General features: G+C 47.4%; 1 protein-coding gene across 1 annotated transcript in view; it reads right to left on the bottom strand.

Moving 5' to 3' along the window:
* samd11 (sterile alpha motif domain containing 11) overlaps window positions 1-15,883 on the bottom strand; it is a 36,711-nt gene that overhangs the window by 8,277 nt on the left and 12,551 nt on the right. Inside the window, 3 exon segments of the mRNA XM_053848461.1 lie at window positions 4,013-4,171; window positions 6,617-6,703; window positions 11,612-11,721. Coding sequence (XP_053704436.1) covers window positions 4,013-4,171; window positions 6,617-6,703; window positions 11,612-11,721 — 356 coding nt within the window.

Here is a 15,883-nt window from a genome sequence, read left to right as displayed (position 1 = left end):
TGCCTCCCAAGCAGCCGGCAGACTACAATTACAAGACCGAGACGTTGACACGGCCACAAATCACCAGACTGGGCAAACAAGTCTGAGCACTCAACAACTTGAAGGACCTGGTGCCTGACACCTTCAGAGGTCCACCACAGCGCTGCAGGGTGTGCAGAGGTCACACGCAGGAGCCACGTGGTTCTAATGCTGCGACCCATGAGTGTGTAAGCTGATAGGGCCAGTGCAACTGGAAGTCGCCATGCAGCATGTGACCCGCTGACTTTGCTCGACTGGGTGACACTCTGGCGCTGATATCACCCGTCACTCCCATCGCCGCTTCTCCTCCCTGCAACTTTACCTGCTCCCTTCCTCCACCTCTTGGCCTGACCGCTCGCCTGCTCCCACCTCTTTCTTCTCTCGTCCCTCTCCAAGGAGAGGAGACCTCATCATTATCAGCAAGGCCAGGCCACACCAGGAGACATGGCTTCTAATGAGAGAAAAATCCATCCTGCTCCCTCTCTCTCTCTCTCTCTCTCCTCCCCTTCCTTTTCTCCTCTGTCGCTCTGCCTCAATCTATCCATCCTCCCCTTCCCCCTCTTTTTTAATTAGACAGTTCCCCGAGGATCTGGGGGCCATTTCCGCCGCCTGTATGGGTGTGATGTGTGTTTGTGTGCATCTGTGTGATTTAGGTGTGTATGTGTGTGTGCCGAGGCAGTTGAGCGGGCGCCAGAGTGGGGGGGTGAAGCGACAGATATTAATGTGGCCCAGCTCCGGTGTATCGATCTGTTTGCTGCGCCGAGCCGCAGGGGACTCGGCTGGCGGCAGACGAGGGTGTGTGTGTGTGTGTGTGTGTGTGTGTGAGGGACAGCACTGAGAGATAAGGGAAGGATCAGAGCTTCCACAGGGCATGTGCACACAGGCGCACACACGCGCAGGCCAGTTGTGCACTCGCAGACACGGTGCTTGGGTGGAACGTTGACCTCTACGAGCTTCCTGTGGCTCCACACACACACCTCCCCAATTACCCTGTATGACTGGTGCAGGTAAAAACATCTTCTGCCGATTTAATCTTGTGCAGCCAGAACGTCTCCTGTCTTTAAAAAAAGCGATTTTCTCTAAAAAAAAAACAACCTTCTTGGGTCAGTGTGGAGAAAACTGAGGCTAATCTGGGCGTCGCAACACTCTGCGCTTCACTTCAAGCAGGCCCAGGTGGAGCAGCACATTTCTGTTGAGGGACTGCAGTTATGAATGGACATAGCAGTGTTGCTCAGCTAGTTTGACAAGACCTGGAGAGATGCGGTATTTGTTTTGAATTTTTAATCATTAAAACCACAGCTGAAATGTATTGAGATGCCTATTGTACTTTACATGCTGTTCAAAAAGATCAGCCATGTTATCAAATACCTTGTTCATCTGGAGGTTCTCAAATTCCACTTTTACTCTAATTCCAGTTTGAGCTTTCTGCCTCTATGTTTCCCCCAAATTCATTTCCTCGTTCTCTTTCATGTGGAGAGGAGCAGTGGGGTCACCTGGGGCTTCACCCTCCTGAGTGTTTGGATGTTTTCGTGTTGGTGGATGTGAACAAGCAACTCAAATTTTTTGTCCTAATTGAGGACACAAACACATTTTCTTCCAGCACGAGTTATTTCGGGAGATCCCAGGTTGCCGCTCAGACCCCGTCCTCTTTATCCTTTTTTGTGCCGTCTATTCCTGGAGAGTAGAGCAGTCTTTTGGTGAATGAACAAAAGCTCAGCCTGAACTTCCTTATTTTGGGTTTGGTTACAAAACACTACAAACGTGAGTTGTCGACCACTCAGAGTTTAGTTGAAAAAGCGTGTAAGTTCTGCTGCTTCATCCAAACAACCTGGGCGTTTAGTGTGAAGGGAGAAGTCAGCACTACCACCTGTCTCTCCTCAATATGGCATTATGTACATCACACTCTACGACAATCTAGACCAGAGAAACATTTCCCACCTTCACACCAAAACCACTTTTTGGAGGTGTCAACTGGCTGCGCTAATCACGTGACACACAAATGAACCCTTGTCAGACTTCCACACTCGGACACGACAAGCTTCAAACGTGTCCCTATTTGCCACAAAAAGTTTTTTTTTTTTTTCAAACTTCATGAGCTTAACATGTTCTTGGTATTTTCCAGCACAGCTCCAATAATGAATCTGAAAAGATACATTCCAGATCGTCCTAAACGATCACAGACAAAACACTGCTTCCATCTCTTCCATCCCGGCACTTTCATCTGGATCTCTTCCCCCACTCTCTTTATCTTGTCCCTCTCCGCCATGTTCTTTCATCATATGAAGAGAGAGAGGGAAAGCCCTCTTGGCCATTTTGACAAATCTACCACCCCCAATTCTAGACCCCCCCCTCCCTCACCTAAACTTCAGGTCCAGTGAGAGCCCCTCGAACAACACCTTGCACCTCCACATCCACACACGAGCGCACCAAGTTGCTCCTCACCCCCCGCCCCTCTCACGCACACACTTTCATTTTCTGTGGCCTGCACTTCAAACACATGAAAGGATGCTCTGCGGGGACCGAGGCTAAAGGGAGTGTTGGAGGTGGGGGTGCGGATGAAGGAGGGGTATGAAAGAAGAGCTGGAGAGGAAGCTATACGGGGGAGATGGTGGTAGAGGCCCAGGGGAGTGGGAGGACGGGGTCACAGGGGCTCCATTGGACACCAGGTCAATGTCAAGGGCCTCTCAGTGAGGAGCACAGTGTCAGACTCTCCAGAGACAGAACAGCCGTCCCTCTGTCCACCACGACCCCAGTGTCAGTTTCCCATCAAGCTTTAATTGTTAATTGGATCCGGGAGAGGACAGAGAACGGTTCTAATTATTCTTTCACAGCCCGCAAACAACCTCTGGATATCATATTTAATATCACCAGCCCAGACGATGAAACCGTCTCAAGAACTCCAATTAGTCCTGTCCTTTACTGTACTTTTAAAATCCGCTTTTTCCTTCATGCATTAATGAGACCGGAGATGATGATGATGACGGCGTGATGATGGATTCTTATTATGCGTCACGTACAACGCATAAGAGCGCAGGGGAGGTTCTGCTGTGAAAAGAGACCATGCTGCAAAATGAAAATTGGAGACTCATGGGACCCGATCGCCACTATGGGGACGTTGTACGTCACTGAACAACAAAACAACCTGAGATGATGTTGGCCAATCGCCCACCTGTCTGCTTGCTTCAAACCTATACGCTATAAAAGTGGAAGGTTTTTTCAGCTGGAGAGTCAGCGAACCTGCATAATCTTGGTGTTTAAGCGATCAAATTATTCAGAAAATGGCAGAGTACAGAGGGAAGCAGACGCGTCAGTGTTGCGCCAGAGTGTCTGACTCATACCGGCGCGGCTTGTGGGAAAGGAAGCCAGAGCTCCGGCTGCACCCAGGGCTATAAAACCCCCACAATGCAGTGCGTCTTGCCTGCAACTCCTCTCCAACATGGGGGGGAGGCAATTAAAGCATTTATAGGCTTTGCTCCCTCGATTTGCAGCCAGCAATTAAAAATCATTACTAATCAAATAAAAATAAAAGTCGCTCAAACTTCAATTTGACCGGGGCATTGATTGGATTTATGCCGCTATGAAAGAGCTTGTTAAGACTGATTGAACGTTATGTTACGTGCCGCACAAAAAAAGGGAGAAGAAGGTTAATGGCACAGTAAAGGAGTGAAGGTGGGAACGGAGGGAGCTCGGCTGCGCTTCACGGTTGGCATGAAAAACTGGGTCAGTCCTGGCTACACAGGAAGTCAGGTGGCTTCTCAAGCCAATGGGAACGCCTGGATCAACCGCTGGGTTGATACTTTCACGCTGCGCGTCGTCGACAAGGGCCGGTGAGAAGAGACACGGAGAGAAATGCCAACCTGATTTTACCACAGCAGCATCGGCGAGCATCTTAAATGAGTGCGCTTATGAAACTCTTACTTCCGTTCACATCTTAGTTTTGCAAATATAAACAAGTAACTCAATGTAGAAAAGAACAACACGAAGCAGGACTGACCGTAGCCAGGAAGTCCCATGCTGCTTGCCAGCTGGAAGAGACGCTGCTGCTGCTCCTCATAGGACCCCGGTTCACTGAGTGCTGACATCATCCGCCTGTAGTGCTCCTCGGGGCTTATATGGCTTCCCCCAGCCTCCACCTCGGGACTCTGCGGGTTTTCTGGTGAGGGAGAAGAAGATGAGTGATCTTAATTGAGGAGCATTCGGACAAGTAAAAAAAGGTCAGGAACGAAGGCTTCGAACTGAGACGACAGGCTGAAACTAGTTACCAAAAATACCTGCTTACAGAACACATGAATTCATCCACAAAACGCAGATTGCAGTCATATCTGAGGAAACCACAAAAGCAGGGGAACAATTTGTTCATAAATCAGGTTGCCCAAGTGGAGTGGGCCCTCACATTGACAATCACCCCCCGCATGAATGTTGTGATGTGTGTGTGTGTGTGTGTGTTGAAAAGAATGACCACAGCAATCAAAAGTGCGGTACTCAACACGCAGGCAGAGTGTAATGATAATTGCCCGAGTGGGCTTTTACCCCCAGACTCTGATAATTGACTAAATCCATATGTGTTGGTTGAGGCAGGAAGTGACTGCTGTGACTCTGGCACGAGGAAACCGTGGTGGGATTGATCATGATGTATTCATAAGGCACTGCACATGCTGTATACTGAGGTCGTCCTAAAGCTTTCTGAATGAACTCTGTGATCAGAGGCTGGTCATCTGAGTCAGTCTCTGGGGGGACTTGCTGCTTCTTCATGTCAAGCTAGTCCAAGTGGTTCTGGCATGTAGCGTCGACACCAACTCGCCTCTCTACTAGGGTGTTTTCCCGCCAGCCAGACGACTGAGCAAAAATCAACGCAAAAGCAATAAAATGACAGTGACGACTTGATCTGTCCATTCTTGAATAAAAACAGACCACTCCGTTTTGGTCTGATGTGGTTAATCTGACCTTCTGACCTCCCCCTCCCTGTCTTCCTAAATAGTAACCTGATCTAAGGCAAGGTTGGCGAGGGATATGGGACGGTGGTTAGGGAGTTAGAAGAAAGAGACAAAAGGATGAAGACGAGGGCGAAGCTACAGAGAGGAGGCGATATTTTTACCTCCCTCCTTCTCATTGAAACCTGAGCCTGGCCCCGGGCAGGCGAGCACGAGCGGCTCTGAGAAGCGGAGTTGGTGGTGGGAGAGGAAGTAAGCACGCAAGCATCTCCGTCTCCGCCGCCAAGCTCCAGCTAATCCACCTAAGGACCCGGAGTGATAGTGCGCGCTGTCCTATCCGTGTGAGTGCGCGTGCAACTAGTCTTGAGTCTGTACTCTGAAGACAGCAGGGGGTGTCAACTTTGCTGTAGAAAGAAAAACACTCATTACATAGCAGCCTTCGATATTCACGTCTTTTGACATCCACCCGCACAACTGCATTTGTCTTTAAGTGATGTTGTTCCTTTCAAAACCCAAAAACGTAAGGTTTAGCACAACATAAACAACAGCCTAAGAAGAAGCTTGTGATGATATAAAGATGAAAGGAGTAATATCTTCACTGCAGCTTGAAAACATTGCAACACGGAAGGGGAACCTAGGAATTGATGAGCGGGCCAAATGCCTTTTTCCCGCAAAAGTAAAACCTCCAGAAGATTGTCCACACTGGCCTTAATATGAAGCATGCAAAAACACACCCACACAGACTTTCTTTTGAGTCCATGCATCTTTTAGAAGCGGAGATGGAGGGAGAAGAGACCAGCAAGGAGTGCAGTTTCTAGCTGCTGCACGGATGGCGGCCATCATAGTTCAACATCAGGGTCAAGGCGACACCTACAGACTCAGGTTTAGATGCATAATGTAGTGGTTTACATCATTTCACTAAGCAGATGCGTTTGTTTGTATGCATGTGTGTCACGATGGATGTGAGGCCGAATATGCAGTCAGACCGGCTTGCGGTTTCGCCTGCTGTATAATGCATCAGCCAGGAAGTCGTTCTCTAAAGAGCTCGAGGGACAAACCTGGTGGCCACACAGGCTGCACGGCAGGCGCCTGGTTTCACGCCGCCCCAAGGACATAAATAATAAAAGATGGTGACCGGGTCGATATTCGTGAGAGCGACATTGTCTGTGATGTCATAATCTAGAATAATAAATACATATTTATCTGTAGTAGAATATTAATCTGATGTAGACATTTGACTCCGGTCGAAGGCACATGCTCTGTTTTCTGTTTACAAGAACAATAGAGCTGTTTTACTGAGGCATTTCAGTGAAGTTCTTCATAAACTGCAGTTTACTGACTAACTTTGCAACACAGTTGCAAGGCACGGGAAGTTAAAACCATACACGTGTGAAAAAAGTATTGCTTGTCATTTCACAAGAGCAGCTGGACTAGCAAAACCTAAATGACAAGATTTGTTAAACTTGGGGTGCGCTCAATCTTAGAGACCTGACGCTGGACTGTTTCCACCTCACCACACTGACCACCCTGCACTGAATCAATATGACCCACTTTGTCTGTCTCACACTGGCTTCAAGTATCTCCCACTTAATTACACAGTCATTGCTCCGATATTCATTGAAGATTTTGAGAAAATGATTTTGAGCCGATGAAAAGTGATAACCCACCTTTTGGGGATACGCTGCGTGACTTCTTCCTTTCAGAGGGACACTCGCTGTTTGGAGAGAAGCTTCTCCTCTTGCCCAGAAGGTCGTCTGCAAAAACACACAAACAGACTAAGCCAAAACAGCCAGTGGAAACTTCGATATCTACCTGAATATAAAGTGGTGAAAGTGCAGGATTTAATCAGACAGGGCAAAACGAGGCCAAAGTGGGGGGAGTGATGGGAGGAGGAGAAGCGTAACCAAGTGCGTGGAGCGAGCCACAGGCGTCTGGAGACGTGCCTGTTCTGTCAGACGGGGCCGGCGCAGTTTTGGATGACAGATCTGGCTGCTTCATTTTTTGTGCGGAAGGCAGCTCTGTCCCAATGTCTCGTTCTTGCAGACTGTCCTCAAGTATCATTTCTCCCACTATGCTCTTTTTCCAGATGTTGGCGACAGAACTTAAACAAACCCTCCGCGCCGCCTCACACGTTTCCCAAAGTAAACAACCTTTATTTACATTTGGGCAGCCGCTCCCACCGGCCACAAGGTGTGCTTGACCCCCCATCACGTCCATCTGGAGTTCTCTTCCAGACTTCAACACACTCACAGACGTCTTCTGCTGCCATCTGAGGTGTGCCATTTCAGCACCCACTACAGTCTGCACGTCCTGTACCACTGCCTCTCCGATGCAGGGCACGTCACATGACGACAACTGAGTATCAAACTGTGATGGCTCACTCACCGAAAAGTTGCCGTTACTAATGATGGCAATCATTTCTAAAAGCATGCATTATAATTGGGTCCTCAAGGAGATGCCCTCTGTTCTTGTTTTCATGAATAAACAACACAAACAGAAAAAGAACAAATACACAGATGACATTTACAGGCTAAAGTTACCTGTACAAATACCACTGAAGTCTGTCACCCACTTGGAACATAGATGCAATATTTTATATTTTATTTCACGTGACATCCTCAGCTAGTGATTTAAATGTCAGTGAGTAAGTTTTTAGCATCATGTTAGCGCTGTTAAGGCGAGCCTCCATCCATCACCAAGTGCATATGAAAATATATCAGTCATGTGACCCTTCTGACTAAACATGCATTTGTTGTTTCCTGCCACAAAACACAAACAGCAACAAGGTTCAGGGAGAAGGAGATTAACTCTCAGGCAAGGCCTGGTGTTGATGAGAGGAAGAGGGAGTGTGTGAGGGGGAAAGAGGAAGAAGTTCCTTTAATGATCTGGCGTTTGATGTTGCCGCACAGGTCCTGAGGAGATCCACTTTGTGTCTCCGCTAACCGAAAAACAAAGCTGGGGAGGGAGGGAGGAACCTAAGTTCATGTACACAAACTATATTCTGAAGCTTTTAACTGGATATGAGGGGAGAGAAAGTGAAACAGCTTCTTTCGACACACAAACACAGCAACGAGCTTGCACCCACAGCAAAAACGGAACATCAAACACTCAAGCTGGTTCTTGAGCCGACCTCACCCAAGACACCCTGTCTGCTGAGCGGGTGCCCGAGGGCAAAAGATATGCGGAAAGCTTTTAAAGCCAATTAAACGGGGCTCCTTAGAACACCGAAGCTGCCTTTCAAATGCCAAACCCTGAGCTCCGCGAGCACCGATGCTAACCCCTTCCTCTGACCACGGGCGGTTACAGTTAGGCTGGCTGCCGCCTGCTTTTTATTACAGACGCTGAATTACAAGCTACGCCGGTTTATTCAAGCTTCCGAGCTGTAATTTTAAACTGTCAAAATGAACCATGTTTCAACATAATAATTCACAGCTTCTTGTTTTGTACTCACACTCACTATGGCATGTTATCTTGACATTTTCTTCAAGGTAATGATAAACCAAGCGTAGGACCTGGTGATATCATTGCAGATTTACAGTCATTAAACCTGGACATCAACTAAGAAAGACACAGAGGCTGCTCCGCAACCTCAGATCGTCCTTGAGCCCAAGAGCACCCACAGGACTGGCGCCGGTGCCTGAACTCCCTGTTTTATAGCCCCAGCCTGAGCTCCACCTCACTAGTTAACTTCCTCCTTGTCTCCTGTTCCACCCACTGGGAGAAAAGACGGATGAGAGGAGAGGGACAGATAAAGAAAAAGGAGACAGCAGGACCTAAACCACTAGTCTTTCATGTGACACCACCAGGGTGAACCATCATGCAGGGGAGCATTCCTCTTTCTCTCCGATTTCCTCTCCTCCCTCAAAACTTTATTCCTTCTCCACTCTTCTCTCATCCCATGGAGTGTGGTGACAGCTCAGACAGCCAGACTCCTTAATTCCTCTCTTACTCCGTTAATCTGTCATCTTTATCAGGCCAGTGCCGGTAGGGGGGAGGCTGCGCGAGGAAAGGCAGGGTGACAGGCAGGGACATGGGGTGGGCCGCCAGCAACAGCCCCCGATCAATCTCCACATTACAGCTGACAGAATGGTGCTAATAACTTATTGATCCCCCCTCCGTGCGCCCGGGTCTCCGCCGGCCCTGAAAGCCCAGCCATTGATTGGCTTACGGACCGATGCAGCTGGAAGAGAGGGGCGGGGAGGATCCGGGGAGGGTGACGGAGGAGAGGAGGGAGGCGCCACTGAGCTCACGCTTTAGGAGGGAACGTGTGCAATGTAAACACAGCAATTCCAGCCCCATAAAGTCAACAAAGTGGGTCTAAAAAAATCGAAACTTTCCCAAAGGTGCCATAAATTTGACTAACTTTGGGGATTTAAGAAAACAAACAAAACTATCTTTTACATATTTTGATTCTCTTAATCTGTTAATTATTACCATCATTCACACACGTATCAGCTAATGAAGGTGAATGCAAATAGTAAACACCCCAGAGCCACTTCATCTAATCTAAGTAAGGAGCTCATTGGGATCATAATCTACTGTTAATTCACATGTCTACAGACGGATCAATTTCAGACAAGGACAATTTAAAAAGTTTGTCAGAAAGCAACTGCTGCGAAACCCTCAACACACACACACACACACACACACACACACACACACATACACACACACACACACAAGGTCACATGAGCACAGACACACAAGCAGGGAGCCTGAGCAGAGGAAGCTGGAGAAAACACCTTATCTGCCTGTTTGAGTCTCTGGTCTGACCGCAGAGCCACGGTTTACAGTCTCCACAGGCAGCCAGACTCGCAGCGCCGGCGCCCCTGTCCCCCCGCCCCCCTCCCCTTAAACCTCTAACAGAGTCTGAGTAGCCGGCAGCTGGGAAGCGAGAGAGCAAATGAGGGAGGGAGGGAGGGAATGAGGATGTGAGGGGGAGAGAGAGAGAAGGAGAGAAGCAAGGAGACAGCCCTCCTGTCTGTCCCTCAGATTTAATTAACGGCCCACTCCGGCGCAGAGACGACCCGGCAAGCCTGCTTCCCTTTCCGCCTGACCCACACACTCAGGCGCGTTCACACAGACAGACAGAGCTGTCCGCCGCCATCGCTGCCGCCTGCCCTCCCTTGATACCGTCACCGCCACAGTCATTCATCTTGCGTCTCTCCAAATGCTTCTTCCATCTTTGCAACTCTGTCTCTCTGTTCAGGGCGTGCACCTCCTCTCTCCTGCTCCTTCACTTTACAGTCAAGGATCGACTTCATACTTTTACAGGACCGTCCATTTGAGGCTTTGAGTGACAGCAAGAGTAAACAAACGAAACGTAACATCTTCAAGTCAAATAATCCCACTGCTCATAAACTTCAGACATTACTCCCACATGTGGGCATTTGAATGCAAATGTAAACCTCAGCTTAATTTTGCGTGGGCATGCATTTGTATAACTTGGTGTTCCATGTGGGTAATTGTGTGTTTGCTAATGTGTGTGCGGCTAATTTCACTGGCAGACAGAATAAGAGCCGCTGATCGGATTGGACTTGTTTACAGACACCGAGAGAGCCGCTTAAGCGGCCTGTTAAAGCTCCCTTTAATGCTCAAACGACAGATTTGAGGGTTTTGGACCCCCTGTGGCACAGGCCGTATTCTGACCACGCCCCCTTCCGTCATGACCACCCTCTCACCTTTATCTCCTCTCCTTCTTAGCCTGTAGAGCAAACGACAAACTGCTCCTAATCTCTCATTGAGATAGACTTTGAGTTCACCACTCCTTTGCTGAGGCTGTGCATGATACACAGAGACACTGAGAGAAGTTTAAAAACCATCAGAATCACTCAGAAAAGCTATGAATCAATGGGTGAACTGTCAAAAGACAGACTCGTCCATACAAGTTTGCTGAATCCAGTAGGGCTCAGTCATTATTTACGACCAGGAGACACAGCTGATAACAGTAAAACATTGAAGGACCATCATCGAAGCAGACCTTGGGAACATAACTTCATGACTCGTGTCAAAAGCGGTTAGAGCTGGAGGCATGAGTCCAAAGTCACAGCACTGAGGATGGACCAGGACGCAACAACCACAGTTCAATTTTCACACAGTGCTCAGCAGATGATAGCACCTCAGATGGTCATGAACATCCAGAACTTCAGGTGGAGCAGTGCAGCCTCTTGGCTTTGGTGGTACTTTACATTGCTTCACTGGTTTCAAAAAAGTGCAAGAAAGACTCCCAGTGATTAAGGACACCCAGAGAGGCTTTATACCAGCCATATGTCTTGACCAATGCACTTCAACCTAAAAAAAAGCTTCTTGTTCAAACCTGTGAATGGACCTGTCTGATGCAGGAAGATTAGCACATGCTCACCACAGCTCCTCTGCTCACACCAGGCTGGATTAGCAACAAACAAAGCTATTTGATCAGACGCGATTTAAAACAAGGGGTTTAGCAAAAATCCTGGAGTGCAGCAGAGAACCTGGAAGGACATTAAGTAATCAAGTCTTTAGCTCATGTGAGGAAAAAATCCCCTAATCACACAAATTAGAGTACATTAAAGTGATGATGGATGTTTACTGTTTACAGTTGGTGGAAGGCGAACGCCTCATCAGCACATCTTAAAGATTGAAAGATGATGCAGACACATATGAAGCATAAGTGGGGCTCCCACCTGTGTGTCCACTGCTGGAGTTGTGGTCAGAGGCCGACTGACTCTCAGGTATGTTGTGCTGCCTCGTGTGATGCAAGTTGGAGATGATTGTAGAGAGATCACTGTCACGACTGCCAGAGAGAGAGAGAGAGAACAAACAGATTTATGAGCTGCCCCAAACGAAAATAAATCCAAAACACATTCCAAACCAGCATGAATTCATTTATGACGCAGCAGCATATGAATTTGTAATAATTCCAACCACGGAAACCCTCAAACCAGACAACACCACTGGGTCCAGAAGGAAACCCTCAAATGCTAAAAGTGGCTGTGCTGTCAGCTGGTTCACAACTGTGATGAGTGTAACACAGTGACAGCACTTTCATGTCTCATTCCCATCACCTAACACCAAGATAACAAACATATTCACAACCCGGACGGGGGCGTAGGTGACTAATGTGTGATTTTATTGTATATTTTTATTATGTTTTTTATATAATGAGATGATGAGGAAGAGACTATTAGTTGCGATGATGTACTCTGATGTTCACACGCTTGAAAGCAAGGAATAGCCAAAACCAAGTCACTCAAAACATAGTCCTCACAACTAACTTGTGTTTACATTACCTAACACGAGTGCAAGAAAATGCAATTTTCCAGTGTAGATTACTCACCATCAAAGGACCTAGACAAACTCGCTCATATGTTTATGTAGACCACTGTTGCTGGCTAACAGGCTGCTCGACTGAACTTATTACAGTAAAGATGTTGAGAGACATACGTGAAAGCACTAAATCAAGGTTGACGGACATTGGAAAGTATATTACATTGTTTCTCAGCAAAATAAATGGACGCACAAAAGGTCATAGAATACCAGAGTCAGCCATCATGCTGTTGGAATCATAAATCCAACACAATATTTCAAATGCTTTGGGAGTTCCCAGAAGCCTTTGTGCAGGTTTATATTGTCTTTGAAACAGGTGGTGCAGTCATTATATCATAAAATAAAAATCCACCCCCGAAACTGATTAGGTTTTGAAGTAATAGGTAAACACAAACATCCCAGATACTGTAGTTTTGAAGCCTGTGGTACTCTTTCTCAAGATTCATTCTAACAAAATTGTATGCAAAGAAGACATACTACAAGTGACAAAAGTACCATGAACACATATTGTGCAATCTTCCTCCTCAAATGAGAAGCAGGAAAACATTTCAAAGACTCAAGAACAAGCTGGCTGGAGCCAGTCGTCCCTCCAAACGCTCTCCTAACTACCTCCACACACCAGTGGCTGCACTCAACTGTGTCATGGAGGTATTTCTTTACAATCTGATTACCATCTTGATCGCATTAAAAGGCATAACGATGGGAAATAGGTGCTTAGCATTTGAGCGCGATGCAGCCATGTATTGAGGGAATAATGGCAAACACCCCGGATCCCAGGAGGAATTTGGTCAGAACGCATTTCCTTTCGTTAAAAATGAGCACCTTCACTAAAATGAAAGGTAAACATGAGATTTTTCAGACATGGAAGCTGGATTCCACCAGCATCCTCTCATGTCAGCAGGACTCTTGTTTATCGCCTTAAATGGCAAGTTTATTGAAGGCAGAATCGTCCATGAAGGGGGTCCTGGGCGACACGGCAGGCAGGAGTTTATGGGACAGGAGCGGTGAACGGCTCTTTGCAGCCACCACCGTGACGAGGCCACACTGTTTGCGGCTGCTGCATTTGGGTTTTTACAGTCCCATGATTACAGACTCCTGCTGTAATGTCAGGCTGTCGGTCGCCAAACTGTTTTCCACCCGCCAACAGAACGGATGAAGGAGGGGGGTAGAAGACCTACGGCGGGCCTAAACCATCAACTTTCAGTCACAGAGGAGCATGACTCAGAACTCTGACAAAGCGTCTGGAAGTTGCGAAGCAAATAGATGCTCGATTGGACTCTTGACTACAAATAATACGCTTCCTTGTATACCTCAGATTTTGCTTCAAACGGAGAGAGTACAGCACAGTAGCTCACACGCTGCAGCTAGTCGCTCGGACGAAACTGCAGACAGACCATCAATCAGTCCGTGGCATTAAATCCTCCGTCCATCACTCAAAGTGATCATGATAATACCACTCTGAACTTCTTAAAAGGTGATGGGGTTATCATCCAGTGGCCCGCAGCAGCTCAAAGCCGTGCGCGGCAAGGACATCGTTAGGGGGGTAATTAGCGCACTTTTCCAGAGCTGTCCCGCCTCGGACTAGACTAATGAGGGGGCTACTGTAATCCCCACCCACCTATGCCCTCCCTTTGCCCCCTCCTCCCATCCTCCAGCAAAGAGAGGCAAGGTCACACACAAGCCGTGGGAGACGGAGAGGGGCTGGGGGTGGTGTTTAAAACCCAGTCACCTGAGTCAGCGCTCCCTAAGGAGCTCTACGGACCGGGGTTAACTAAGAAGGACGGAGACCTCGGCAAGGATGAAGAGGATTGCGCCGCGGCCTGATAGCTGCGATGCTCATGAGCCATCTGCTTATTTGAGTTGCATGGCGGCCACAGATTCATCCAGGGCTCATCCCTAAACTGGTCAATACAGCCCTGCTCATCCCTGACGACAGGACAGACACACTGACCCAGACGCGGATGATTAATGCGCGTCAATACTGATGGATGCTGCTGGCAACCAGCCGCACCGAGATCATCCACCAGTCAAGACTAGCATTCAGCATCAGACCTTCTCTTGTTATCTGGTGCCAAACGACCAGGCACACATTACACTATAACAATGAAAAACAACGAAGGAAAGATACACTAAATTTACAACACCATTTTTACACTCCACTCCAAGCCAAAAAAGATATAAAACTGAATCAACATATGCTTCCAATTAAGTGTCACTGGTGAAAACAGAAGCCGGTCAACATGGCAGACTGGTTTCAGTTATGTTATTTATCAATGATTTCTCTGCTAGGTGACAACTTGTTTGCATCCAAGTTCACAGTGACCTCACACTGGGTCAAACGGGTCTCCACGGGCAGAAACAGCTAAACATCAACTACTGTGTGAGTAAGGATCACATCTGTGGGCTTTGTTAGCAAAAACAATCCTCATTCTTTCTCTGTGAACAAAAGGTTGTGCCCCTCTATTATTACACAAGAACAAGTTAGAACAGACCAAAGAAGCAAAGACTCCTTCTGGCACAAGAAACTGATTCAGTAAAAACACCCACTGAGGCATTGGCACTGAAGCAGAGGGGACAGGGCTGGAGGTCACAGTGAGCTGGCAGACGCTGGCACCCTGATGCCACGTCTCACACAGCCACTGGGAAAGTGCTGACAGACAGACAGCGAGGAAGTGAAGTTGGAAGAAGCGAGACGGTAGTGAAACATCTGGCGCTCTTGGTTCAGTGCAGTGTTCTGTACTCTCCAGACCCCCGGCCCACTCCAACCTGCTCTGATACCCCACAGCAACGTTGAAATGCGCGCAACACAAATGCAATATTCAACCGCTGGAGCATTTCAAGGTGTGGATGTGGGCAAGAGGGAACAGGTGAAGATCCAGGCAGAAGTAATAAATAATTAAGATTTCTATTGACATGGGGACATTAAAGTTTGAGACTGATAACTATTTTAAGCAGAAGCATGATCTGGTGCAGCAAGAAATTTTGAGACAATGGCAAAAAGGGCGTTTCACGTTCTGTCATTTTAAAACTAAATTGTTATTCACATCAGTTTTTTTACAGCAGTGGCTGCGGAACAATGCATTTCTGTTTGCTGCATGGCTCTGGAGCGCAATCATCTACAACTCAATCCCTGTCTGTGGAAGTTCTCTCAACCACGATCATCACCTTCTTATCTGCAGTCAGGAATGCGTCTCAACTTTTCAGTCGAATGGTAATTCTCCCCAACCCTCCATCGGCAGGGCTCGTGCTGCCTTCGCTGGGTGCCCATTGCTACGTTTTCAAGCCTTGCTACTTGTTCTTTTTGGTACCTCACATGAAATACTTGTATATTAAGAATTTATAAACCATTCTTGAGTTGGTTAGAGCTTTCTGGAAGCATAGTCTATTTAAATTTTTCACAAGTAAACAGGCCTTCCAGGTAGCCAACACCCAATCAATTATGACAACCTTGTTGCCATCGTAAACAAGTATAAACAAGGTCAAAACATCGGCAAAAGAAAATCTCTCCTGGCGAGTTACAACCTCCCCTAGCTCACCAATTAGAGCTATAGGAGTGATATCTCCTGTAATTTTATACCATCCCTGACCCTTTACTGGCATACAGCCATGACATAGTTCCCCAATAGTGT

This window comes from Synchiropus splendidus, chromosome 18, assembly GCF_027744825.2.
Source record: "Synchiropus splendidus isolate RoL2022-P1 chromosome 18, RoL_Sspl_1.0, whole genome shotgun sequence".
Taxonomy (NCBI): Eukaryota; Metazoa; Chordata; class Actinopteri; order Syngnathiformes; family Callionymidae; genus Synchiropus; species Synchiropus splendidus.
This window is presented reverse-complemented; position numbering and strand designations above follow the sequence as displayed.